Source organism: Coregonus lavaretus (genome assembly GCF_964263955.1).
Source record: "Coregonus lavaretus genome assembly, chromosome: 23".
NCBI lineage: Eukaryota > Metazoa > Chordata > Actinopteri > Salmoniformes > Salmonidae > Coregonus > Coregonus lavaretus.
The window spans coordinates 13,697,504-13,723,696 of record NC_140010.1 but is presented as its reverse complement, the minus strand read 5'-3'; the positions used below and the strand labels follow the sequence as shown (position 1 = coordinate 13,723,696).

Genomic DNA, 26,193 nt, shown 5'->3' with positions numbered 1-26,193 from the left:
ATCTATAACCCACATTTCTATGTGACTTTGGTTGGGTCGCCCAAAAGGTTACATATTGCAGCTTTAACGGCCTCCTAATTATGTAATTCTAGCTACTTTTTTCCTGAGTAGTCCATGGGAGCAACTTTAGTAACCTTAGACTGATTTCCACATTTGCCCTTTGTGTCGACTGGGTGGCCTAGGACACTTGTAGGAGTATGCATCACCCTTTCATGTGCACAGTAAGCTTAGCATACCACAAAGCCTCCTTCTATCTAGCTTACTAGTTTAGCTGTTGGGGAGCTATGTGTTGAATCTTTGGGATGCTTCAACCCCAAATAACCCCAGCCAGTCTCTATCAATGCATTAGAGGCAAGTTTCGCAGTACAGCTGAGCGTTTCTCAGGGCACATCTGTGGAACCTAGGCTATAGCATTGATCCATACAGATTCCCAGAGTCCCAGGTCATTGCTCAATTAGCCTTACCTCTGCCAATACATCCAAGGCCACAGTTCATATACACAATAAGAATTGTATGACAATCAAGGCTTTAAAAGCATATTTTTTTACACAAAGATTTAATGCTTAACATTACAATGTTATTCAAAGAGCAATGATTCTTATATTGCAACTGTTTGGCACTATCATAGGCTGTCCTTGAGGGTCAGATTATTAATGAACATGACAAAACATATAATTAAAGCAACAATACAGCAGTGGTGTAGCCAGAAATTCGTTGGTGGGTGGGCCTGCAAATATTTTAGTGGGCCCCCAATTATGTGCTATTCCAACATGTGCTGTTCTACACATTTTGCCATGAGGCTGAGAGAAAATGTTGCTGTTTTAAAGCAAATGTCCTGCAATTCTACACATTTTGTCGTGAGGCTGAGAGAAAATGTTGCATTTTGAAAGCTAATTAAAGCTGAAATATAAGTGTGTTGACTGTGATAAAGGCACTGGATTATGAGCTGTCTTGTTTGCTAAATGAACAAATGAAATAGGCAGTGGCATGGTGTATATAGCCATAGAAGCACTGTGACATACACTGAGTGTACAAAACATTAGGAACACCTGCTCTTTCCATGACATAGACTGACCAGGTGAATCCAGGTGAAAGCTATGATCCCTATTTCTGTTCAATCTGATTGGCTGGGCCTGGCTCTCCAGTGGGTGGGCCCCTGCAATACAGTACACAGCAGTATCTTAAAATAATTGTCAACTCATCTCCTGCATGGAGTTGGTTTTGAACATCTGTGCGTTTCTAATACTATCTGCAAACCAGCTTTACAGTATTAATTTTTTCTGCTCATGTCAGCTTTCAATTTTGTGTCTGCTTTCCAGCTGACTCAAAACTAATCCTTCCAGATATTTCATTTTTTTTAGAAAGTTGATGGTTTTTCCTCTAATAAATACAAAAATTATATCCAGTATTGTAATACTGTACCACCTTTTGCTGTACTATGTACTCTAGATAAAGTAATGTTTAGGCACAAGCTAGTTTATAATAATCAACATCAGATTAACAGCTCATAAAATTTACATTTACATTCAAAGCATTGCTAAAGGCTGGTTTGTGTCTCAGTTTTAAAACCTGAGTCTGTATCTAAACTGGATGTCTTTGGTTGGCTGCATGGACCCAAAGCCCCAGCGCTTGATGTCAATATCAGGTATCTTTTCATCTGGGTTTTTGAGCTCAAAGTCAAAGTACGTGAGCATGAGGAAGACAAACTGCTTCAGCTCGTTGGTGGCAAAGAAGCGCCCAGGGCACATGGTGATCCCAGCACCCCACGGCATGTTGTAGTACTTCAACTTCTTCCCACCTTTGTAAAAATCTGTTTTTTTACCCCCCTCTGGGGTCAGGAAGCGGTCGTACTTAAAGGTGAGTGGGTCGGGGTGGACCTCTGGGTCAATATGAACAGCGGTGTAAGGGAAGAGGGCCACCCTATCTCCCTCCCTGATGCGGTACTCATTTCCGTCAGCCATTTTGAAGGACATGTCCTGGAGCACGGCCCTGATGAGGACGGGGGCAGCGGTGAGGCGGAGGGTCTCTTCCACGGCGCTGTCCAGGATGGGCGTCTTCAGCAGCATGTCCCGGGTCAGGTCAACTAGGGGTCCACCGTGCTTCACCTCCTGATCCGTCTCCTTCAGCACCTCCTCCACCTCCCCCTGCACAGCCTTCATGGCCTCTGGGTGCTTCATGAGGTAAAGGAGGAGCCAGAAGGCAGCAGGGCCAGTGTTCCCCTGGGAGGCCCAGAGGAGAAGGAACATGTACCTGTCCTGCATGAAGTCCTCCATGCCATGCTCCTCCCTCACCTGCTGCTGCTCGCGCACCCAGCCACTGATGTTCTCCTTGGTCCTCACCTTCTGCACTGACAGCATGTTCCAGAACAGCCTCTTCAGCCTCTCTGCCTCCCTCTTCTCCCCCGGAGGCAGGACCCCATAGGCCAGATTGGGGAAGAGCTGGTCGTACTTACGGAACTCACGGAAGAGCTCCTGGGACTCTTCTCTGTCGACCTCTTTGGCTTTCTCCAGGCTCCCCGTGGATTTGGGTGTCTCGTTACCGAACAGAGCCAGGTAGCCTGCCCTGAAGACAATGTTGTAGCTGTAGTTGAACAGGCCATCCTCATTCCAGGTCTTATTGTTATCATGCTCTGTCCCTACACTGTGCAGCATTAGATTCTGTAGGTTGCTCATCATGGCCTGTGTCATTACCACTAAACCATCCCCCATCAGGTGCTTGTTGCTGGACATCTGCAGAAACTTGTGGTCGTTCTCCATGGAGTGGTAACCAAACACTTTCTGCACCAGCTGCTGTGCGAACTTGGTGAAGTCCAGCTTGGCGCGAGCCTCCTTCACGACCATCCCGAAGGACAGAGGGTCCATGAGGAATGTGAAATAGAATCCTCCCAGCTGTATGGTGAAGATATCCCCATGCTTCCTCTTCATCCTCTCCAGAAACATTGCTGTGTCCCTACGGAACTCCAGGACGTGGCCCAGCCAGGGGATGGGGCCCCGGTCCAGTGGGGGTTCTCCGGGTCGACGCTGCCTGAAGGCCCCCAGGAAGTAGAATCCTCCCAGCACAGAGGCTAGCAGAGCCAGAAGGATTGGCAGCAAAAAGCCCATGTTCTTTCCTCTACGTTCTCACTGAGCACATCTGCGCCACAGCTCGAATTCCTTTGTGCTTAGGATAGCCATGCTCCTCCCCTTCCCTAAGCATATTCTAAATCACTTTTACAGACTGAGGGAACCACTATAGACTTTGGTGTTTAGACTGTTTTAGTCACTTTATTTTACAACACTCAGCTATGTTTAGTACTGTAGCCAAAAATGTATAAACATTTGGAAAGAATAGAATGTAAACATTTTGTACCGTACATGGACAGATCTAATCATGCAGTGATGAAATGATGATGTCCCTGTCAGCAGTTAATGAGTAACTAGATTGCGCACTACCCAGAAAGTACAGAACAGTCCTTGCTGTTGCAAGTTTGTTGAAACATTAGGTATAAAGGTCAATACATTGATGTAATTGCATATTACAGTAAGTGCTAAATATTTTGTAATTTACAGTAAATATGTTTCATAATCCTCCTCTTACCTACAGTACTTGAAATATAGGATTGATAATCCCCATGTCCTTAATGGTTTGAGTTAAAATACTTTTAATATTATAGATACAAGGAAAACTGGAATGGGGTGCAATGAGTTGGAGAAGACAGCCCTGAACAGGGTGTGATGGAGAAGTGTCATCAATGGCCTATAATCCCAAAGGAATGATGAGCCTAAGGAGGGGAGACAGGGGCTAAAAGTAACACATTTTGCCTTTTGCTTATTTATGAAAGGATTGTTTGAGGTAGATAAATAAAACATTTATACAAACAACAAACATGTCTCAGTTACCATTACACACTGTAACTATGTTTCTAGGACATACCAGTCATTTACAATTAAACCAAGAGTGGTGGAGGTGAAGTGTTACAATTGACCCTGTGGATGGGGTTAAATGTAACAGCCTGCAGGATTAAATGTAACACTCAATCAATCAATCAATCAATTTTATTTTATATAGCCCTTCTTACATCAGCTAATATCTCGAAGTGCTGTACAGAAACCCAGCCTAAAACCCCAAACAGCTAGTAATGCAGGTGTAGAAGCACGGTGGCTAGGAAAAACTCCCTAGAAAGGCGAAAACCTAGGAAGAAACCTAGAGAGGAACCAGGCTATGAGGGGTGGCCAGTCCTCTTCTGGCTGTGCCGGGTGGAGATTATAACAGAACCATGCCAAGATGTTCAAAAATGTTCATAAGTGACAAGCATGGTCAAATAATAATCAGGAATAAATCTCAGTTGGCTTTTCATAGCCGATCATTAAGAGTTGAAAACAGCAGGTCTGGGACAGGTAGGGGTTCCATAACCGCAGGCAGAACAGTTGAAACTGGAATAGCAGCAAGGCCAGGCGGACTGGGGACAGCAAGGAGTCACCACGGCCGGTAGTCCCGACGTATGGTCCTAGGGCTCAGGTCTCTCAGTTGGCTTTTCATAGCCGATCATTAAGAGTTGAAAACAGCAGGTCTGGGACAGGTAGGGGTTTCGTAGCCGCAGGCAGAACAGTTGAAACTGGAATAGCAGCAAGGCCAGGCGGACTGGGGACAGCAAGGTGTCATCATGCCCGGTAGTCCTGACGTATGGTCCTAGGGCTCAGGTTCTCAGAGAGAAAGAGAGAACGAGAGAATTAGAGAGAGCATACTTAAATTCACACAGGACACTGGATAAGACAGGAGAAGTACTCCAGGTATAACCAACTAACCCCAGCCCCCCGACACATAAACTACTGCAGCATAAATACTGGAGGCTGAGACAGGAGCGGTCCGGAGACACTGTGGCCCCATCCGAAGAAACCCCCGGACAGGGCCAAACAGGAAGGATATAACCCCACCCACTCCGCCAAAGCACAGCCCCCGCACCACTAGAGGGATATCCCCAACCACCAACTTACAATCCTGAGACAAGGCCGAGTATAGCCCACAGAGGTCTCCACCACAGCACAAACCAAGGGGGGGGCGCCAACCCAGACAGGAAGATCACGTCAGTAACTCAACCCACTCAAGTGACGCACCCCTCCCAGGGACGGCATGAAAGAGCACCAGCAAGCCAGTGACTCAGCCCCTGCAACAGGGTTAGAGGCAGAGAACCCCAGTGGAGAGGGGAACCGGCCTGGCAGAGACAGCAAGGGCTGTTCGTTGCTCCAGCCTTTCCGTTCACCTTCACACTCCTGGGCCAGACTACACTCAATCATATGACCTACTGAAGAGATAAGTCTTCAGTAAAGACTTAAAGGTTGAGACCGAGTCTGCGTCTCTCACATGGGTAGGCAGACTGTTCCATAAAAATGGAGATCTATAGGAGAAAGCCCTGCCTCCCGCTGTTTGCTTAGAAATTCTAGGGACAATTAGGAGGCCTGCGTCTTGTGACCGTAGCGTACGTATTGGTATGTACGGCAGGACCAACTCGGAAAGATAGGTAGGAGCAAGCCCATGTAACGCTTTATAGGTTAACAGTAAAACCTTGAAATCAGCCCTTGCCTTAACAGGAAGCCAGTGTAGGGAAGCTAGCACTGGAGTAATATGATCAAATTTATTGGTTCTAGTCAGGATTCTAGCAGCCGTATTTAGCACTAACTGAAGTTTATTTAGTGCTTTATCCGGGTAGCCGGAAAATAGAGCATTGCAGTAGTCTAACCTAGAAGTAACAAATGCATGGATTAATTTTTCTGCATCATTTTTGGACAGAAAATTTCTGATTTTTGCAATGTTACGTAGATGGAAAAAAGCTGTCCTTGAAACAGTCTTGATATGTTCGTCAAAAGAGAGATCAGGGTCAAGAGTAACGCCGAGGTCCTTCACAGTTTTATTTGAGACGACTTTACAACCATCAAGATGAATTGTCAGATTTAACAGAAGATCTCTTTGTTTCTTGGGACCTAGAACAAGCATCTCTGTTTTGTCCGAGTTTAAAAGTAAAAAGTTTTCAGCCATCCACTTCCTTATGTCTGAAACACAGGCTTCTAGCGAGGGCAATTTTGGGGCTTCACCATGTTTCATTGAAATGTACAGCTGTGTGTCATCCGCATAGCAGTGAAAGTTAACATTATGTTTTCGAATAACATCCCCAAGAGGTAAAATATATAGTGAAAACAATAGTGGTCCTAAAACGGAACCTTGAGGAACACCGAAATGTACAGTTGATTTGTCGGAGGACAGACCATTCACAGAGACAAACTGATATCTTTCCGACAGGTAGGATCTAAACCAGGCCAGAACTTGTCCGTGTAGACCAATTTGGGTTTCCAGTCTCTCCAAAAGAATGTGGTGATCGATGGTGTCAAAGGCAGCACTAAGGTCTAGTAGCACAAGGACAGATGCAGAGCCTCGGTCTGACGCCATTAAAAGGTCATTTACCACCTTCACAAGTGCAGTCTCAGTGCTATGATGGGGTCTAAAACCAGACTGAAGCATTTCGTATACATTGTTTGTCTTCAGAAAGGCAGTGAGTTGCTGCGCAACAGCTTTTTCTAAAATTTTTGAGAGGAATGGAAGATTCGATATAGGCCGATAGTTTTTTATATTTTCCGGGTCAAGGTTTGGCTTTTTCAAGAGAGGCTTTATCACTGCCACTTTTAGTGAGTTTGGTACACATCCGGTGGATAGAGAGCTGTTTATTATGTTCAACATAGGAGGGCCAAGCACAGGAAGCAGCTCCTTCAGCAGTTTAGTAGGAATAGGATCCAGTATGCAGCTTGAAGGTTTAGAGGCCATGATTATTTTCATCATTGTGTCAAGAGATATAGTACTAAAACACTTAAGTGTCTCTCCCGATCCCAGGCCCTCGCAGAGCTGTGCAGATCCAGGACAGCTAAGCCTTGGAGGAATACGCAGATTCAAAGAGGAGTCCGTAATTTGCTTTCTAATGGTCATGATCTTTTCCTCAAAGAAGTTCATGAATTTATCACTGCTGAAGTGAAAGCCATCCTCTCTTGGGGAATGCTGCTTTTTAGTTAGCTTTGCAACAGTATCAAAAAGAAATTTTGGATTGTTCTTATTTTCCTCGATTAAGTTGGAAAAGTAGGATGATCGAGCAGCAGTGAGGGCTCTTCGGTACTGCACGGTACTGTCTTTCCAAGCTAGTCGGAAGACTTCCAGTTTGGTGTGGCGCCATTTCCGTTCCAATTTCCTGGAAGCTTGCTTCAAAGCTCGGGTATTTTCTGTATACCAGGGAGCTAGTTTCTTATGACAAATGTTTTTCGTTTTTAGGGGTGCAACTGCATCTAGGGTATTGCGCAAGGTTAAATTGAGTTCCTCAGTTAAGTGGTTAACTGATTTTTGTCCTCTGACGTCCTTGGGTAGGCAGAAGGAGTCTGGAAGGGCATCAATGAATTTTTGTGTTGTTTGAGAATTTATAGCACGACTTTTGATGCTCCTTGGTTGGGGTCTGAGCAGATTATTTGTTGCGATTGCAAATGTAATAAAATGGTGGTCCGATAGTCCAGGATTTTGTGGAAAAACATTAAGATCTACAACATTTATTCCATGGGACAAAACTAGGTCCAGAGTATGACTGTGGCAGTGAGTAGGTCCAGAGACATGTTGGACAAAACCCACTGAGTCGATAATGGCTCCGAAAGACTTTTGGAGTGGGTCTGTGGACTTCTCCATGTGAATATTAAAATCACCAAAAATTAGAATATGATCTGCTATGACTACAAGGTCTGATAGGAATTCAGGAAACTCAGAGAGGAACGCTGTATATGGCCCAGGAGGCCTGTAAACAGTAGCTATAAAAAGTGATTGAGTAGGCTGCATAGATTTCATGACTAGAAGCTCAAAAGATGAAAACGCCATTTTTTTTTTTGTAAATTGAAATTTGCTATCGTAAATGTTAGCAACACCTCCGCCTTTGCGGGATGCACGGGGAATATGGTCACTAGTGTAACCAGGAGGTGAGGCCTCATTTAACACAGCAAATTCATCAGGCTTAAGCCATGTTTCAGTCAGGCCAATCACATCAAGATTATGATCAGTGATTAGTTCATTGACTATGACTGCCTTTGAAGTGAGGGATCTAACATTAAGTAACCCTATTTTGAGATGTGAGGTATCACGATCTCTTTCAATAATGGCAGGAATGGAGGAGGTCTTTATCCTAATAAGATTGCTAGGGTGAACACCGCCATGTTTAGTTTTGCCCAACCTAGGTCGAGGCACAGACACAGTCTCAATGGGTATGGCTGAGCTGACTACACTGACTGTGCTATTGGCAGACTCCACTAAGCTGGCAGGTTGGCTAACAGCCTGCTGCCTGGCCTGCACCCTATTTCACTGTGGGGCTAGAGGAGTTAGAGCCCTATCTATGTTGGTAGATAAGAGGAGAGCACCCCTCCAGCTAGGATGGAGTCCGTCACTCCTCAGCAGGTCAGGCTTGGTCCTGTTTGTGGGTGAGTCCCAGAAAGAGGGCCAATTATCCACAAATGTTATATTTTGGGAGGGGCAGAAAACAGTTTTCAACCAGCGATTAAGTGCTGAGACTCTGCTGTAGAGCTCGTCACTTCCCCTAACTGGGAGGGGGCCAGAGACAATTACTCGATGCCGACACATCTTTCTAGCTGATTTACACGCTGAAGCTATGTTGCACTTGGTGACCTCTGACTGTTTCATCCTAACATCGTTGGTGCCGACGTGGATAACAATATCTCTATACTCTCTACACTCGCCAGTTTTAGCTTTAGCCAGCACCATCTTTAGATTAGCCTTAACGTCGGTAGCCCTGCCCCCTGGTAAACAGTGTATGATCGCTGGGTGATTCGTTTTAAGTCTAATACTGCGGGTAATGGAGTCGCCAATGACTAGGGTTTTCAATTTGTCAGAGCTAATGGTGGGAGCCTTCGGCGTCTCAGACCCCGTAACGGGAGGAGTAGAGACTAGAGAAGACTCAGACTCAGACTCCGACTCGCTACATAATGGGGAAAACCGGTTGAAGGTTTCTGTCGGCTGAATGAGCGACACCGGTTGAGCATTCCAACAGTATTTCCCTCCAGAAGCCATGAGAAAGTTGTCCGGCTGCGGGGACTGTGCGGGGGGATTTATACTAACGTTACTGTCTGTACTTACTGGTGGCACAGACGCTGTTTCTTCCTTTCCTACACTGAGATTACCCTTGCCTAACGATTGCGTCTGAAGCTGGGCTTGTAGCACAGCTATTCTCGCCGTAAGGCGATCGTTCTCCTGTATATTATGAGTACAGCGACTGCAATTAGAAGACATCATGTTAATGTTACTACTTAGCTTCGGCTGTTGAAGATGTTGATGAACCATGTCCAGATAAAGCGTCCGGAGTGAAAAAGTTGAATAAGGGAAAAAAGTTGCGATGGAAAAAAGGAAAATAACGTAAACACTGTCTTCAATGGTAAAAACAATGGTTAATTGTCCCCCACGATGAAACCGAGAGGGGGACTATGGATCTGTCTCCATCCGTACATTAGTAAAGGGATATCTAGTCAGTTGCACAACTGAATTCATTCAACTGAAATGTGTCTTCCGCAATTAACCTGAATCAGAGAGGTGTGGGGGGGCTGTCTTAATCGGCGTCATCAGCGCCTGGGGAGCAGTTGCTGTTGGGGGATCTCGATGACAAGACACATCATTCACCCAAGTTTTGTCCAAATCGGGCCAATGGGGGCGCTATAGTAATCAACTGAAATTCCACACTTTGAACAAGCATATCTCCTGTCCCGTTTGATCTACAGTCATGACATATATATGCAGCCCATCATGAGCAACAACTTTCCCACATAGAACCTATAAACTCCACACATAGATTTTCTGCAAATTAGACTTTTTGTCCCCCACCAAACTCTGAACAAGTATATCTCCTGCCCTGTTTTCAAGATTTTGACCAAACTTGGGTGAAGCTACGTCTTGCCATCAACATCCGGCATTTACAAAATTACACTGATTGACCCAAGGGGGGCTCTATAGTAACAGTGAGGGAAAAAATACTTGATTGTTACTCTCTCTCTCTCTCTCATTAATCCATGCAACATAAGTTTGAATAATTGTCACTAATTGGCTCAATAGGGGGTGCTGCGTCATTCGTGGGGGATGACATGTTTACTGTTGCCTTTATGAAAAATGTTATGATTTGAAACTGTTATTTGGATGAAAATACAAAAACGGAGTAGCCTAAATGTTTTTATTTTATACAAGATACTTTTAGTATTAAAAAGTATGAATTTGCCTTTATTATGTTTCTAAAGGTATTGTCTTAGTGGTACTGGGAAACTTGATGTAAAGAAGTACAATTTTATATAATTATGTAAATGTTTCTAAATACTATATAAAATACCATACACTTTAGGTAAGGGGTAAATTGTAACATGCGTTACAACTGACCCCAATTACTAATTTGAGTCTAATCTGAGCAATAATTATTGTCATCAACTATACCAATCAAAAGACCTCTTCTTACTGATAAAAAATGATATATAAATATACAGTACCAGTCAAAGGTTTGGACACACTTACTAATTCCAGGGTTTTTCTTTATTTTTACTATTTTCTACATTGTAGAATAATAGTAAAGACATCAAAACTATGAAATAACACATATGGAATCATGTAGTAACCAAAAAAGTGTTAAACAAATCAAAATATATTTTATATTTGAGATTCTTCAAAGTAGCCACCCTTTGCCTTGATCACAGCTTTGCACACTCTTGAAATTCTCTCAACCAGCTTCACCTGGAATGCTTTTCCAACAGTCATGAAGGAGTTCCCACATATGCTGAGCACTTGTTGGCTGCTTTTCCTTCACTCTGCTGTCCGACTCATCCCAAACCATCTCAATTGGGTTGAGGTCGGGGGATTGTGGAGGCCAGGTCATCTGATGCAGCACTCCATCACTCTCCTTCTTGGTAAAATAGCCCTTACACAGCCTGGAGGTGTGTTGGGTCATTGTCCTGTTGAAAAACAAATGATAGCCCCACTAAGCCCAAACCAGATGGGATGGTATATCGCTGCAGAATGCTGTGGTAGCCATGCTGGTTAAATGTGCCTTGAATTCTAAATAAATCACAGTGTCACCAGCAAAGCACCCCCCACCATAACACATCCTCCTTGGTGGGAAATACACATGCGGAGATCATCCGTTCACCCATACAGCGTCTCACAAAGCCACGGCAGTTGGAACCAAAGATCTCACATTTGGACTCCAGACCAAAGGACACAGTCTCTTCTTATTATTGGTGTCCTTTAATAGTGGTTTCTTTGCAGCAATTCAACCATGAAGGCCTGATTCACACAGTCTCCTTTGAACAGTTGATGTTGAGATGTGTCTGTTACTTGAACTCTGTGAAGCATTTATTTGGGCTGCAATGTCTGAGGCTGGTAACTCTAATGAACTTATCCTCTACAGCAGAGATCATTCTGGGTCTTACATTCCTGTGGCGGTCCTCATCAGAGCCAGTTTCATCATAGTGCTTGGTGGTTTTTGCGACTGCACTTGAAGAAACTTTCAAAGTTCTTGAAATGTTCCGTATTGACTGACCTTCATGTCATAAAGTAATGATGGACTGTTGTTTCTCTTTGCTTATTTGAGCTGTTCATGCCATAATATGGACTTGAATATGTCTTCACTATTATTCTACAATGTAAAAAATAGTAAAAATAAAGAAAAACCCTTCAATGAGTAGGTGTGTCAAACTTTTGACTGGTAGTGTATATGGAGAAAATTCACTTAAGGCCTAAAACATTTAAATAAATTTATAAAACAAAAAAATTATTCATGTGTACACCTAAAACTTCTCAGGTATGTAGACACTAACCAATCATTAGCACATTGAAAAACAGCTTTCTAAGTAGTTTCTAAATGTAGTTATTTAGCTGTTACAACTGACCCTGTGTTACTTTTAGCCCCGGTTTCCCGTAAGTACTTTTACAATACATTCAGATCTCTATTTTGTGTGTGATAAAAACAGTGTGTTCTTTTTTCCCTCAACAATGTTACAGGCAGATGACATCTTTACATTGTATCAAGGTACGCTTTATCTAAAAGATAAGAGTCTATTGTGAAAAACTGCCTGCTCGCTTCCTGAAAGGGCAACTAATTCTAGGCCATTGAAATCAACTTTCAGGGAGTTTCATAGTTAGGAAAAGTAAAATATTTTTGATCTAAAAATAGTAATTTGTGAAATGTTGAAACACTCACCCTCCAAGTTTACATTTTGCTACACTGTACGTAGTATGGACTCATTTGGATGTGTGAAAGTCCATGGACTTCAAACCTTGAAGACATTCTCCAGCAATTGTTTTACTTTTACTGTTGAAAAGCGATATCCCAATTATAAATACAGTAACGTACACACACTAAAGGGTCAAGCAAATACGTTTTTGAGCAAAATAGTGTGTTTTAGACAACTGCAAACTTCAAGGCATTCAAGGAGTTGTTCTGATGGGATTTGTATGATGTCATCAGCCTCCCACCTTGCTTGAGGACCAATAGAGGAGCAATAGAGAACAAAAGAGGAAAGGCCCACCCTCCCACTTGTACCATGTCATGACTTACCTGGACCACCTATTGAGATGTGCCTTTTGTTAAGTAAATCAGCTGTTAAATTACTTGAAAAGGAGACTGTAGTGCCACTTTAAGTTTAACTGTAGGGTGGCAACGTACTAAGCATGGACTTCCCTCACCATGATAACACTTTGAAACCCTGAGTAATGATTGAGGAAAATAGAGAATACTATAAACATCACACTATACTATCTTGTCAGTGAGGAGCCTAGAAATACATCATTTTAGAAAGGATCTGCGTACTACAGGATTAGTGTTAATTTCTCTTGGGACATGCCGCCCCCATCTGGCCAAGAATTATAGTCTACATTTGTTTTACTATAGATTCACACAGCGAGGCAGGGTTTAACATGAACATGCCTCCGAATAGGGTACAGCCACAGGGTACTTGCGTTACTCATATATTTTAAATTGCCTACTTTATTCATAACCCGACTACTGCTGTATTCCTTTTTTTTGTGATAATTCTATAAACATTTAAGATATGCTTGGTTGGTCATTTTTCATACTTCCATGCCGTCTTAATCAACAAACTACCTCACACCTAAAAACACTTTATTCGAAACATAAAAATGTTAGCATGAACAGATAGACTGTCAAATGGAAAGTACGTCACGATTATCAGCCAAAGAGACGAGTCCAACTGACTAAATATTTTTTTTATTTCACCTTTATTTAACCAGGTAAGCCAGTTGAGAACACGTTCTCATTTACAACTGCGACCTGGCCAAGATAAAGCAAAGCAGTGCGATAAAAACAACAACACAGAGTTACATATGGGGTAAAAAAACATAAAGTCAAAAAATACAACAGAAGATATATATACAGTGTGTGCAAATGTAGCAAGTTATGGAGGTAAGGCAATAAATAGGCTATAGTGCAAAATAATTACAATTAGTATTAACACTGGAATGCTAGATGTGCAAGAGATTATGTGCAAATAGAGATACTGGGGTGCAAAATAGCAAAATAAATAACAATATAGGGATGAGGTAGTTGGGTGGGCTAATTTCAGATGGGCTGTGTACAGGTGCAGTGATCGGTAAGGTGCTCTGATAACTGATGCTTAAAGTTAGTGAGGGAGATAAGAGTCTCCAGCTTCAGAGATTTTTGCAATTCGTTCCAGTCATTGGCAGCAGAGAACTGGAAGGAATGGCGGCCAAAGGAGGTGTTGGCTTTGGGGATGACCAGTGAGATATACCTGCTGGAGCGCATACTACGGGTGGGTGTTGCTATGGTGACCAATGAGCTAAGATAAGGTGGGGATTTGCCTAGCAGTGATTTATAGATGGCCTGGAGCCAGTGGGTTTGGCGACGAATATGTAGTGAGGACCAGCCAACAAGAGCATACAGGTCACAGTGGTGGGTAGTATATGGGGCTTTGGAGACAAAACGGATGGCACTGTGATAGACTACATCCAATTTGCTGAGTAGAGTGTTGGAGGCTATTTTGTAAATGACATCGCCGAAGTCAAGGATCGGTAGGATAGTCAGTTTTACGAGGGCATGTTTGGCAGCATGAGTGAAGGAGGCTTTGTTGCGAAATAGGAAACCGATTCTAGATTTAACTTTGGATTCGAGATTCTTAATGCGAGTCTGGAAGGAGAGTTTACAGTCTAACCAGACACCTAGGTATTTGTAGTTGTCCACATACTCTAGGTCAGACCCGTCGAGAGTAGTGATTCTAGTCGGGTGGGCGGGTGCAAGCAGCGTTCGGTTGAAGAGCATGCATTTAGTTTTACTAGTGTTTAAGAGCAGTTGGAGGCTACTGAAGGAGTGTTGTATGGCATTGAAGCTCGTTTGGAGGTTTGTTAACACAGTGTCCAATGAAGGGCCAGATGTATACAGAATGGTGTCGTCTGCGTAGAGGTGGATCTGAGAGTCGCCAGCAGCAAGAGCGACATCATTGATATACACAGAGAAGAGTCGGCCCAAGAATTGAACCCTGTGGCACCCCCATAGAGACTGCCATAGGTCCAGACAACAGGCCCTCCGATTTGACACATTTAACTCTGAGAAGTAGTTGGTGAACCAGGCGAGGCAGTCATTTGAGAAACCAAGGCTATTTAGTCTGCCAATAAGAATGCAGTGGTTGACAGAGTCGAAAGCCTTGGCCAGTTCGATGAAGACGGCTGCACAGTACTGTATATTTTCGATCGCGGTTATAATATCGTTTAGGACCTTGAGCGTGGCTGAAGTGCACCCATGACCAGCTCGGAAGCCTCTACATCACCAGAGGAACAGAGGAGGACTAGAATAAGGATCCGGCTAAAGGCTTTAAGAACTGGTCTTCAAGTGCGTTGGGTACATAGAATAAAGGGTGCAGATTTCCGGGCGTTGTAGAAAAGATTCAGGGCATTATGTACAGACAAGGATATGGAAGGACTTTCTTAACTAGCTAGCAAACCCTGCTTTTACGATGCCGATAAGCTGTTGCTTACCGTTTTGTTTGAACAATATTAGGAGAAAAACACCACCAAATTTAGTTTCCCACGGCTCAAGGACCAGGTTAGAAGAACCTCATTGTTTCAGGCTATTACGCCGCGATGATGATGGAAAGCTGTGTGCTCCGGTTAATCGATACATTTATGTGTGTTCGAAGCACTTCATCGCCGGTAAGTCGCTAACACTTGTTTGCATCTATCGAGCTATGTGTATTGCATAAAGCTTCTGTCACGATTTAAACTGAATATGAACCCAAATGCAGACAACTACACCGAGCCAGAGAAGGTTTAACAGGTTTATTTCAAAGTTAAATTGTCCAGGTTCCCAAAAATAGGGGAAGAGCAAGTCCAGGTCTACAGGGAGGGTAACAGATCCAGGGTTCTGAGCAGGAGTGGTACCGTAACGTCCTAGTGTCCGTGGTGAGTCCAAATGTGAGGTCCAGTAGTGGAAAGCAGGATGGTGGTGGCAGGAGTAAAGCGGAGGCAGGAGTCAGGTTCCAATAATCTGTGGCACAGGAGAAATATAAATAGAACAGGCCAAAAACACAAAGAGCGAAAACCAGCAGGTTGAGTCAGCAGCGAGACTAACATGGTCGTCTTGACTATGATCTGACGATGAGTGGCAAGTTTGACCGGGTCTTTAAGGCTGAGGTGATTATGGTGAATGAGCTGCAGCTGGAACCCTGACTCCCGCACACCAGACTTCACTCCTGCAATTAAGAACAGACAGAGGGGAGAGGGAGAGCAGAGAGAGAGAGCTACCTAGCAGCAGTAGGCCTAACAGCTTCCTAGTTACCTTGTAATAAGGACTAGTGAGCTGTAACCATCCAAATAACAACTTTAATATTCTTCTGCATTTGGATATTCATGCAAACCTGGAGATTCCACCATGTAGGTGTAGATATCGCCATAAGGCTACTTGGGCCATTTGGTAGGGTTGTCTCTCCAGCTGGTCTCCGGCAAGTTGAAAGGACATTTAGGCAAGCCGAGAAGAATCATATTTTCTAAATACCTAGACCGTTCAAAGGCAGGCAAGGACTGGAAGTAGTTACACGACATATCTAAAACTAGCGAATTAGTTCGAGATTAACTTCTCTCGCTAGCCAGCCAGATAACGTCAGCGAACCGGCAAACAAGCTAGGGGTAAACAAACAGTGACATAAGTATAATGCGACAGCTTTACTAGCTTTACGGTCGGAGTGGCAGAATAAGTATCATGCAAATAATTTGTTGTTGTGACCGCCAAGTATGTTAATAACGACATGTGAGGTTGCTGAAAACGTTTATTGAAAGGACCAAAAAGTGTCAGTAGTTTGCTGATGATGCCGCCAAAGTTTGGCTAATTACATGGGAGTAATGGGAGTACCCTACTGCTCTACCCTACTCGGGGGCGTGGTCACGTTGAGCCACGCCTCGCCATGTGTATCTATACCACCACTGACCATACATTCTTCTTTACAAAGGGGTCACAGTAAAATGGTCGTTGTTGTTTGCATGTTGTTTCCATGTCGTAGTATAATCTCTTTGAGACTACTTATCAGTGATCGTGTCCAGGCAGGAATTAGAGTGGAAAGTCTGATGGGTCAAAGTTCCTTCCTGTTTTGTTTCATACCCCTATGATGACCCTTGAAGTACCTCTTGGGGATACAGGAATTTAGATGTCTCTGTGACAAATTACTTATATAACAAATGCTGTAGACTACATTGAGATTTATAGCAGTTTTATAAATTATTATATTGTGAGTGACTATTTTTTTTTTATTATTCATTACACTGTGTGATAGCAAAAAAAACTGTTCAACTAATTAACATCTTTATTGTCAGTATCCCCCTGTATATGAATTCATCACATTCTTTTGAAAAGGATCTATCTGAAGGATAACTGAGTTATTTTCTCTTGGGACATGCCATCTGGTCAAAAAAGATAGGAAAAACATTATTTTACTACACAACCACTTTTGACCAGTACAATGGTCCATGTGGTTTGCATATTATTGACAGTATTCTAATCTAGGGGATATTTTAGAGTAGTTCAATCTCTTTGGGTCTACTTATCGGTGATTGTGTCCTGTCCTGCTGTCAGGAATTAGGGTTCACAGTACCATGGTCCATGTTGTTTGCATATTATTGCAGTCTTCTAGGGGATATTTTAGAGTTGTTCAATTGGGTCTACTTTTCAGTGATTGTGTTCTGTCCTGGCAGGAATTGGAGTGGAAGGCTGATGGGTCAAAGTTGCTTTCTTACCACTACGACCTTAGAAGTACCTCTTGGGGTTTAGTCTCAGTGACAAATTACTTTTTAACAAAACAAAATCATTCTAATGCAGTAGGCTACATTGAGATCTTTAGCAGTTTTATACATACAGTAACAGCCAAAGTTTGGACACAACTACTCATTCAAGGGTTTTTCTTTATTTTTAAATTTTTCTACATTGTAGAATTATAGTAAAGACATCAAAACTATGAAATAATACATATGGAATCATGTAGTATCCAAAAAAGTGTTAAACAAATAAAAATATATTTTATATTTGAGGTTCTTCAAAGTAGCCACCCTTTGCCTTGATGACAGCTTTGCACACTCTTGACATTCTCTCAACGAGCTTCACCTGGAATGCTTTTCCGACATTCTTGAAGGAGTTCCCACATATGCTGAGCACTTGTTGGCTGCTTTTCCTTCACTCTGCTGTCCGACTCATCCCAAACCATCTAAATTTGGTTGAGGTCGGGTGATTGTGGAAGCCAGGTCATCTGATGCAGCACTCCATCACTTTCCTTCTTGGTAAAATAGCCCTTACTCAGCCTGGAGGTGTGTTGGGTCATTGTGCTGTTGAAAAACAAATGATAGTCCCACTAAGCGCAAACCAGATGGGATGGCGTATCGCTGCAGAATGCTGTGGTAGCCATGCTGGTTAAGTGTGCCTTGAATTCTAAATAAATCACAGACAGTGTCACCAGCAAAGCACCCCCACACCATCACACCTCCTCCTCCGTGCTTCACGGTGGGAACCGCACATGTGGAGATCATCTGTGCACCTACTCTGCGTCTCATAAAGACACAGCGGTTGGAACCCAAAATCTCAAATTTGGAGTCATCAGACCAAAGGACAGATTTCCACCGGTCTAATGTCCATTGCTCGTGTTTCTTGGCCCAAGCAAGTCTTTTCTTATTATTGGTGTCCTTTAGTAGTGGTTTCTCTGCAGCAATTCGACCATGAAGGCCTGATTCACGCACTGTCCTCTGAACAGTTGATGTTCAGATGTGTCTGTTACTTGAACTCTGTGAAGTATTTATTTGGGCTGTAATTTCCGAGGCTGGTAACTCTAATGAACTTATCCTCTGCAGCAGAGGTAACTCTGGGTCTTCCATTCCTGTCGCGGTCCTCATGAGAGCCAATTTCATCATAGCGCTTGATGGTTTTTGTGACTGCACTTGAAGAAACTTTCAAAGTTCTTGAAATTTTCCGGTTTTACTGATCTTCATGACTTAAAGTAATGATGGACTGTCATTTCTCTTTGCTTATTTGAGCTGTTCTTGCCATAAAATGGACTTGGTCTTTTACCAAATAGGACTATCTTCTGTAAACCACCCCTTACCTTGTCACAATACAACTGATTGGCTCAAATGCATTAAGAAGGAATGAAATTCCACAAATTAACTTTTAACAAGGCACACCTGTTAATTGAAATGCATTCCAGGTGACTACCTCATGAAGCTTGTTGAGAGAATGCCACGAGTGTGCAAAGCTGTCATCAAGTCAAAGGGTGGCTACTTTGAAGAATCTCAAATATAAAATATATTTTGATTTGTTTAACACTTTTTTGGTTACTACATGATTCCATATGTGTTATTTCATAGTTTTGATGTCTTCACTATTATTGTACAATGTAGAAAACAGTACAAATAAAGAAAACCCCTGGAATGAGTAGGTGGGTCCAAACTTTTGACTGGTACTGTATATCCCTTGAATACAGTAGATATCCTCTACCTTGATACAGTGCATTCAGAAAGTATTCAGACCCCTTGACTTTTTCCACATTTTGTTACATTACAGCCTTATTCTAAAATGGATTAAATTGTTTTTTTTCCCCCTCATCAATCCACACACAATACCCCATCATGACAAAGCAAAAAAAAAATGTTTTGTACATAGCCCTGATTTCAAAAAATGCTTTACTGGCATTGAAACTATGAATTACAGGAAGGGAGGACACCACTTTGTCGTTATCCTTGTAACATAGCCAAGAGGTTTAACTGGTGTCACACGTATGCTGAGTGATTTTATTTTATTTATATATTTTCTTCAGTACACTGTGTGATAGCAAAAAAACTGCTCAACTATTAAACATCTTTATTGTCAGTATCTTGCCAATATACCCCCCTATTTGAACAATGATATACTGTTTATGAATACAAGGAATAGAAGGACATAAACACACTGTAAATAGAGAGTGATTGTAAATAATCAATATAGTTAGCATGTAATAATGTAAACAGTTATTTGTGCTAAGCCATTTCAACTCTTATGGAGGATTCTCTCCTCTCTGTGTTTGTTGGTTGATGAGTATTATTCTCTAGGTGGCTCTGAACTGCTTGTAACTCTATTCCTCCACTCTGAACTGACATGGTCTCTGTGCTGTCGGAGCACTCTAGCACATACTCATCACTGGTTCTTCTTCTGCATCTTCCCCCACACATCTTAGCAAAGCCCCTCCAAATCCTCTTGTTGACAAAGGCATACACAATGGGATTTACAAAACCATGGCTATAGGCGATGACCTCTGTGACCTGAATGGCGAAATCCAGATATTGGCTTGTGGCACAATTAGAAATCACATTCAAGTGTTGCAAGGAGTGTAAAAAGGACACAAAGTTGAACGGGAACCAGAACACAAAAAATACCACAACAACTATCATGACCAATTTCAGACTCTTTGGTCTCGGTCCCACTTTTACCTTCGCTACAGCACAGCAGACTCGCAGGTAGCAGAAGAGCATGATCAGAAAAGGTATGAGAAATCCAAAGACATTCAGCTGAAATTTAATGAGAATCTTCCACAGAGGCAAGTGATTTTCCTCTCCAAAATGGTACGTGCAAATCTTCTGACCGTGAAACTCTTGTTCCTGAACGAAGGTCCAATGTGGAGCTGCTGCTAAGATGGAGAGGCTCCACACCACAAAGCACACTAAGGTGTTTTTCATAGGTGTACAGTGGTTCCAGTTGGAAAGAGTCCATACTACACCTAAATACCTATCCATACTTATACAAGTGATGAACAGGATACTGCTGTACAAAGTAGTGATGTAAATCACAGTAACTGTCTTGCAGGAATCATTGCCAAATATCCATTCAACGTGGGCATACACTGCCCAAAAAGGGAGTGTAAATGCAAACAACATATCAGAAATGGCCATATTCATAGGAAATGTTTTCCTCTGATATTTGGATTTGATTAAAGTTGAAATAAAAAGTATATTTCCTATAATGCTGAGGGTGCAAATTATGATGTAAGAGACGGGTAGAAAAATTCTTCCAAATACTTTGACGTGTGCCTTTTCACAAAGTCCAAAGCCGTCCAATGGTTCATCTCCATAGTCATAATAATGGCTGTAATCATAGTCATCACTCAGTTCTGGGATGTTTAGATCCATTATCCTGTTGTGTATCTAAGGAGGAGAAATGTAAAAGACAGACTTCAGACAGATGTTATACCATCAAGAAGAAGAAACAACTTTCCTGTATGATGTTTTATGCATGCGGTAGATTAGGCTTACCTCTGGAAAAAATGTGTTTCTGAAATCCTAAAACCAAGTAGTAAAGGTTCTGTTCCAGCAATAAAAAAAACTGCTTTAAAGTAATAAGCACTATGAGTATGACAAAGTAAGCAGTTCATCTGTAGTGATCTGTTTCCTGGTATTTGTCATGACCTCTTCCGTATCGGTATGGAAAATCCTCATTGTGATTTTTTTTAACTCTTTATGGAAACTCAAAATACAGCATCTGTTGAACTTATCAGACAGCATATTTGTGGAATAAGTTAATATCATTGTTTTAACTATCCATCAGCAATTTCTATTTAAAAATGTCACAACATATTATATATGTTGATGTTTTGCCCTTTTAGAGTAGCCTATCAATCACATGCCTGGTTGTAATTGAAACTCTATTTCCAAAGCAATAAAATTCACTATAGACCCTCTTGGAAACATCTGAATTAAATGATCAGTTTATACGCTAGGTTTGAACTCAATGACTCAAAGATTTACCTCTAGACCTATAACTCTATAGACCTAACTTTAATCTATTTTATGTATAGATAGGGTATAGATTTTTTTAAACACATTTTTAAAACATGAACCAACTGTGTTTTTAGTCAGTTGTCTATAAACCTATGATAGATATTTGAGTTGTTTAAAATAATCATTTCATGCATGGATTCACAGCACGAGATCCAAAATGACTAGTGCACATTCTGTTCTAGCACGTTGTGGTGCATGCTGGCACATCGGATGAGCCAACCAATTTGAAAACACCACGCCCCCCCGTTTAGTTTTGCACTCTGGGAAATGGCGTTCCAGTTAACATTAAAACGACGTTTAAAATTTAAGTAGCTCAAAAATAAATCTATAACCTGACCTTGAAATACATACGTACACATGTGTATCTCATCGAGTTAAACACGTTTTATTTGGAGGCATATGCTCTGTCAAAACCTATTTTGTAATTCCCCCCAGAACTACAATTATTCATAGAGTAGATTTTCTTCTGAGGACGATTTAGTTTATTTGCAGCTCGAGCTTATTCTTTTCCCGGGAAAGCCATAATAAAATGTTCCATGAACAAGGGATAATAAACAAGAGATTTAACAAATTAATTTTAAAAGGTTGAGGGGTTTTTCTTGGCTAAAGTTGTGAGATAATTCATTGGGGAAAAGACAGCCTACGTCACATGTGCGTGTGAAAATGTTACATAATTTTGGACTGCTGTTTGAGTTGCTCAATGTAAGGACAGTGCGTATGTCTAATTGCTGTGTAGCGCACACATAATCATTCGGGATCCATTATCTTCAATAGAAGTTTGACAAAACAAAACGGTAAGAAAACATTTTCGTTCTTATTTTGGATGCTGTTTTTAGGTAGGGTATCACAAGTGATATTTCCTATGAAAAGTTCCCTTTGACCTTCATTCAAAAAGTGTCCTCGACATGGTAACTCTTATATAGCTAGGCCAAAATGAATGAATTATAATGTTATTCAGTAATAAATTGTTACATTGTTTTAATCTCTGATATTAACTATTAGGCTACATCCTGACAGTCTCCGATATAATTTCTAATGTAAAGATTAAGTCGAGGTTTTACTGTATTTTCTAAGAGAACACCATGTTACTGATATCTGAACTTCTACTTCAAGTTATTGATTACGTTTGGTGTTGTAGGTTTTACAAACTCAAATAGGGCTACTGAGACCTATAAGTATGTCCCAATATTTTCCAATAATATGACTGCTAATAGCCTATTTAATGTCATTATCTGTGTCATTGATGTAGTGAGACAATCATTGTGAATAACATGTTCGGTAGATTTATGTTATACATTTAAGTACCGCTGAGTAATTATCATAATATTTTCTGGTTTCAGCCAAGATGTCTGCATATGATGAAGAAGACTCTAAGTTTATGCGAAAGGCGAAGGAGAATCCTTTTGTCCCAATAGGTGAGTAGTATACAATTATGTATATAAACCCTGGATTGCTGATGCAATGTATTGGCGGTTGAGAGGCTTTGAAGCCACCGGTCGGCCATATTGGCACTCCCCAGAAGACGCAGTCCTCCATAGGAATGATTGGAATCCTACAGTATTTCAAGTAAATGTTTAAAGGACAAAATTATATGCATTAAATATTTTGTTGTTGTAGTGGGGACAGTAACATTATAACTTTATACAAATTATACTTTAAGGAAAACATTATTATTATTACTATTTTTTAGCTAACATAATATGTAAAGGTATGCATTAAAGTCTCTGTAATAGAAAGAACGTTGCAAAAACAAATGTAGACATTGATAAATACATTCCCATTGCTTCTAAACTATTTTTTACACTGGTGGGGGCTTGCCAAGATGGAGGCGCAGTGGCTTTAAAACAGCGCCCCCTGTCAGTCATCTAGTGTGTATAAAGCATTGGTAGTATACAGCACACACACACCCACACTCACACCTGTATCCCATATCCATCATAGTTTTCTCATGCACCTTTATGGTTACATCACCAAATGAAAGCAAGACATGGACCTGCACATTTGTTGTTATTTTGTATTGTTGTATTGATGTAGATATTGACTGTATGTATTCAATTGCTGTTGTCCTATATGCCCAGTCGTCCTTTATATTCTGTACTAAGTTAACTTGTTTTTATTTTTTATTAAGGAATGGCAGGATTCTTCTCCATCGTGGGCTACAGACTTTACAAGTTGAAGAGCCGTGGAGACATGAAGATGTCAGTGCACCTTATCCACATGCGTGTTATGGCCCAAGGATTCGTGGTGGGAGCTATGACCATTGGTATGTACAGTATTACAGGCTGTTGGACCCTGTTGACACCTGGGGGCTGTTCCAGAAAGCATGATCAATAAGTAAGCCAGGTAGCTAACTGTCCCACATTTTTTTGAGAAATATAGATTTTAAATAATTGACTCGACAACCAACAACCCATATTCAAGTTAAGCGTTCTAAATAATTTAGAAAATCAAACGCTATATTTATCAAAGTTTGCTTGGTAACGTAATGATCCTGCTTTCTGGAACACCCCACTGGTATTACACTTGAAATCTGTATTTGATCAAATACCTTTGTGTCCACACATGACATTTAAATGTGTCAAGTGTCAACATTGTGATCAGATGAGGTTGTAATGTTATTTAACGTTGCAGCCACCAGTTTTATGGCACACGCCAAATTGAAATATTTTAGCACAGTGTTGTGGGGTTGCTGGCGAAATGTCTGTCCCAAAACAGATTTGGATACTGATCAGATCTCACAGGATGTGGAAACAGAGCTATTTTGATTTTTAAAAAAATTCTAGGTGTAAACAAGTCTTAAAGCATCTCACGCTGAAGATGTCGTCATTATGTTGCTATGTTACATGAAAAAGTATACCGTATGAAATGATGTACACTTTCCTATGTAATAGTTACAGCAGCTACAGTACAAAGTTACAATGTCATTTTATGTACCAGTTTTGGAAATGATCTTCATTTTTAACATTTTCTTCACTCTTTTTTTTTCAGGCGTAATTTATTCCATGTACAAAGACTACATTGTGAAGCCAAGAGAAGAACTGAAGGCATTGCAACAGCAGACTGCATTTCAACACAAATAACCCGATAAATGAATATGGACTCTTTTGGACTGATATTTTGTATGTCCCCTTAATATTACCTCATATTAAGGTGTTATAACTAAGTTTATATGGATATGCCATAAGTTGTATATCTACACATCTTTCCCACCTTTAACACACCTCTTACTGTACTAGGTAGTTTTAAGGAATTCTCACTCAAGAAGAATGTCTATTGCACTCTTTTTAGATGAGGATGCCGTGCCTTACCTCAACTCAGTTTTGAGTCTCCATATCCTCAAAATGTGTGTGTTTCCTGAGGGTTGTCACTTTGATGAGACATAGATATGAGCCAAACTGTAACTACCTGAGAGGGTATTGCAGCTGAGTGACACTTTAAAATATTGTACACACAAAACATGATGTATGAGATGATTGTGAATGCAAGTCTGTTGAAGGTACGTGTTTGACTAGAGGACAATTGGTAGGGGAAACTCATTCTAAAAAAAATATTTTGGGATTTTAGGAGAACAACATTTTGGGTGAGGTCACAGGATGTTTTATGAAATATTTATTGCTAAGGATGTTAGTTACATCTGGTTATCAAATGAGGAGCAAACAGCCATTTGATGCTATATAACGGGGGTACTCAACTCTTACCCTACGAGGTCCGAAGCCTGCTGGTTCTTTTCTACCTGACAATTAATTGCACACACCTATTGTCCCAGGACTAAATCAGCCTCTAATTAGAGGGGAACAATGAAAAAATGCAGTGGAACTGGCTTCAAGGTCCAGAGTTGAGTTTGAGGGCTATATAACATGCTCTGGATAGGCTATCAGGTAGTTTGCGTTGAGGTGACTGTGTAGGTACAAGACAACCAGCTGTTATTAGGACACAGGTCTTGCTCAACCACCACTATTCCAATCGTCACTCTGAATGCTTTTCTGGATTTCCTTTGGAAGGGTATTTTATTGTATTTATTTTATTTGTGGATTATTACATTATTTAGATTTACTCTATTATTAAAGCTGCAATGTGTAACTTTTTGGGCGACCCGACAAATTCACATACAAATGTGAGTAATAGAGTCTAGCGGTAGATCTCTTCTATGTGCACTATTTCTATGCTTTCCACTTTTAAGTTTCATTTTTGCGTCTTTTACTTTCAGTTTTGTGCACCAGCTGAAAATACAATATTTTTGCTTCTGGAAAATATATTTCACAGCAGTTTAGACGGTACACTGATTCTCTACACTATACTTGCTTGTTTTGTCACATAAACTAAAATTAGGCGAACTATTTTAATTTAGCAACCAGGAAATGGTGGAGCGATTTCTGCATAGTGCATCTTCATGTATTGTATTTTGCCAATGAAAAATATGTGTTGCACCTTACTATTGTCGAATGGCCTTCACTTATGAGTGCAATAAAGCATCCCCCTAATAGGAGGTGGTGACCTGTGACCTGACAATAGAAGAGGCTAACACACTCTATTAGGTCTGGCATTCGGACTACCTAAATCAGTCACTCAAAAGAGAACCTTAAGAGTTAATCAATGGATATTCTGTAACAAAATGATCTCACACAGCTAAAGGCTGAATGGTTTATACAAAGTAAGTAATTGGGCTGTAGGCATATAATCATAACTTTGATGAAACTGCATTTAAGGCATTATTGTCTACAAACTGCTGAAATTATAACCATCTATGTTGTTATAAGTCATTGTCTCTCCCTATGTTGAATGGTTGAGTGCACTGGAACATATTCATCAACAATAGTGTATGAAATAAATAACAAGTATTATTATTAA

General features: G+C 41.2%; 3 protein-coding genes across 4 annotated transcripts; 1 reads left to right on the top strand and 2 right to left on the bottom strand.

Annotated features, from left to right (window-relative positions):
- Positions 1 to 522: 522 nt before the first annotated feature.
- LOC311099120 (5-beta-cholestane-3-alpha,7-alpha-diol 12-alpha-hydroxylase-like) lies at positions 523 to 3,286 on the bottom strand. The gene has a single exon (XM_084139770.1). The coding sequence runs from the start codon at positions 3,099 to 3,101 to the stop codon at positions 1,563 to 1,565; it is 1,539 nt and encodes a 512-aa protein (XP_083995896.1). The 5' UTR covers positions 3,102 to 3,286; the 3' UTR covers positions 523 to 1,562.
- A 16,101-nt stretch (positions 3,287 to 19,387) lies between these two features.
- Positions 19,388 to 20,909, bottom strand: LOC311098682 (atypical chemokine receptor 2). Its single transcript, XM_084139221.1, has 2 exons — positions 20,821 to 20,909; positions 19,388 to 20,712 (listed from the first exon to the last, which is right to left on the bottom strand). Exon 2 carries the CDS (start codon positions 20,695 to 20,697, stop codon positions 19,552 to 19,554), a length of 1,146 nt encoding a protein of 381 aa, XP_083995347.1. The 5' UTR covers positions 20,698 to 20,712; positions 20,821 to 20,909; the 3' UTR covers positions 19,388 to 19,551.
- A 1,121-nt stretch (positions 20,910 to 22,030) lies between these two features.
- On the top strand, positions 22,031 to 26,193 carry higd1a (HIG1 hypoxia inducible domain family, member 1A). 2 transcript variants are annotated; one of them, XM_084139920.1, is made up of 4 exons: positions 22,031 to 22,139; positions 22,686 to 22,760; positions 23,474 to 23,608; positions 24,334 to 26,193. In XM_084139920.1, exons 2-4 carry the CDS (start codon positions 22,691 to 22,693, stop codon positions 24,423 to 24,425), a joined length of 297 nt encoding a protein of 98 aa, XP_083996046.1. In that variant the 5' UTR covers positions 22,031 to 22,139; positions 22,686 to 22,690; the 3' UTR covers positions 24,426 to 26,193. The 2 variants fall into 2 exon arrangements, with proteins under 2 accessions (XP_083996046.1, XP_083996047.1); XM_084139921.1 differs by lacking the exon at positions 22,031 to 22,139 and adding an exon at positions 22,163 to 22,253.

What these genes read in the sequence shown, in the direction of transcription:
- LOC311099120 (XM_084139770.1), bottom strand. Translation starts at nt 3,101, where the DNA reads ATGGGCTTTTTGCTGCCAATCCTTCTGGCTCTGCTAGCCTCTGTGCTG.
- LOC311098682 (XM_084139221.1), bottom strand. Translation starts at nt 20,697, where the DNA reads ATGGATCTAAACATCCCAGAACTGAGTGATGACTATGATTACAGCCAT.
- higd1a (XM_084139920.1), top strand. Translation starts at nt 22,691, where the DNA reads ATGTCTGCATATGATGAAGAAGACTCTAAGTTTATGCGAAAGGCGAAG. An exon ending in GAATCCTTTTGTCCCAATAG is followed by an intron (nt 22,761 to 23,473) that starts GTGAGTAGTATA and finishes TTTTTTATTAAG; the next exon opens with GAATGGCAGGATTCTTCTCC. An exon ending in GGTGGGAGCTATGACCATTG is followed by an intron (nt 23,609 to 24,333) that starts GTATGTACAGTA and finishes TTTTTTTTTCAG; the next exon opens with GCGTAATTTATTCCATGTAC.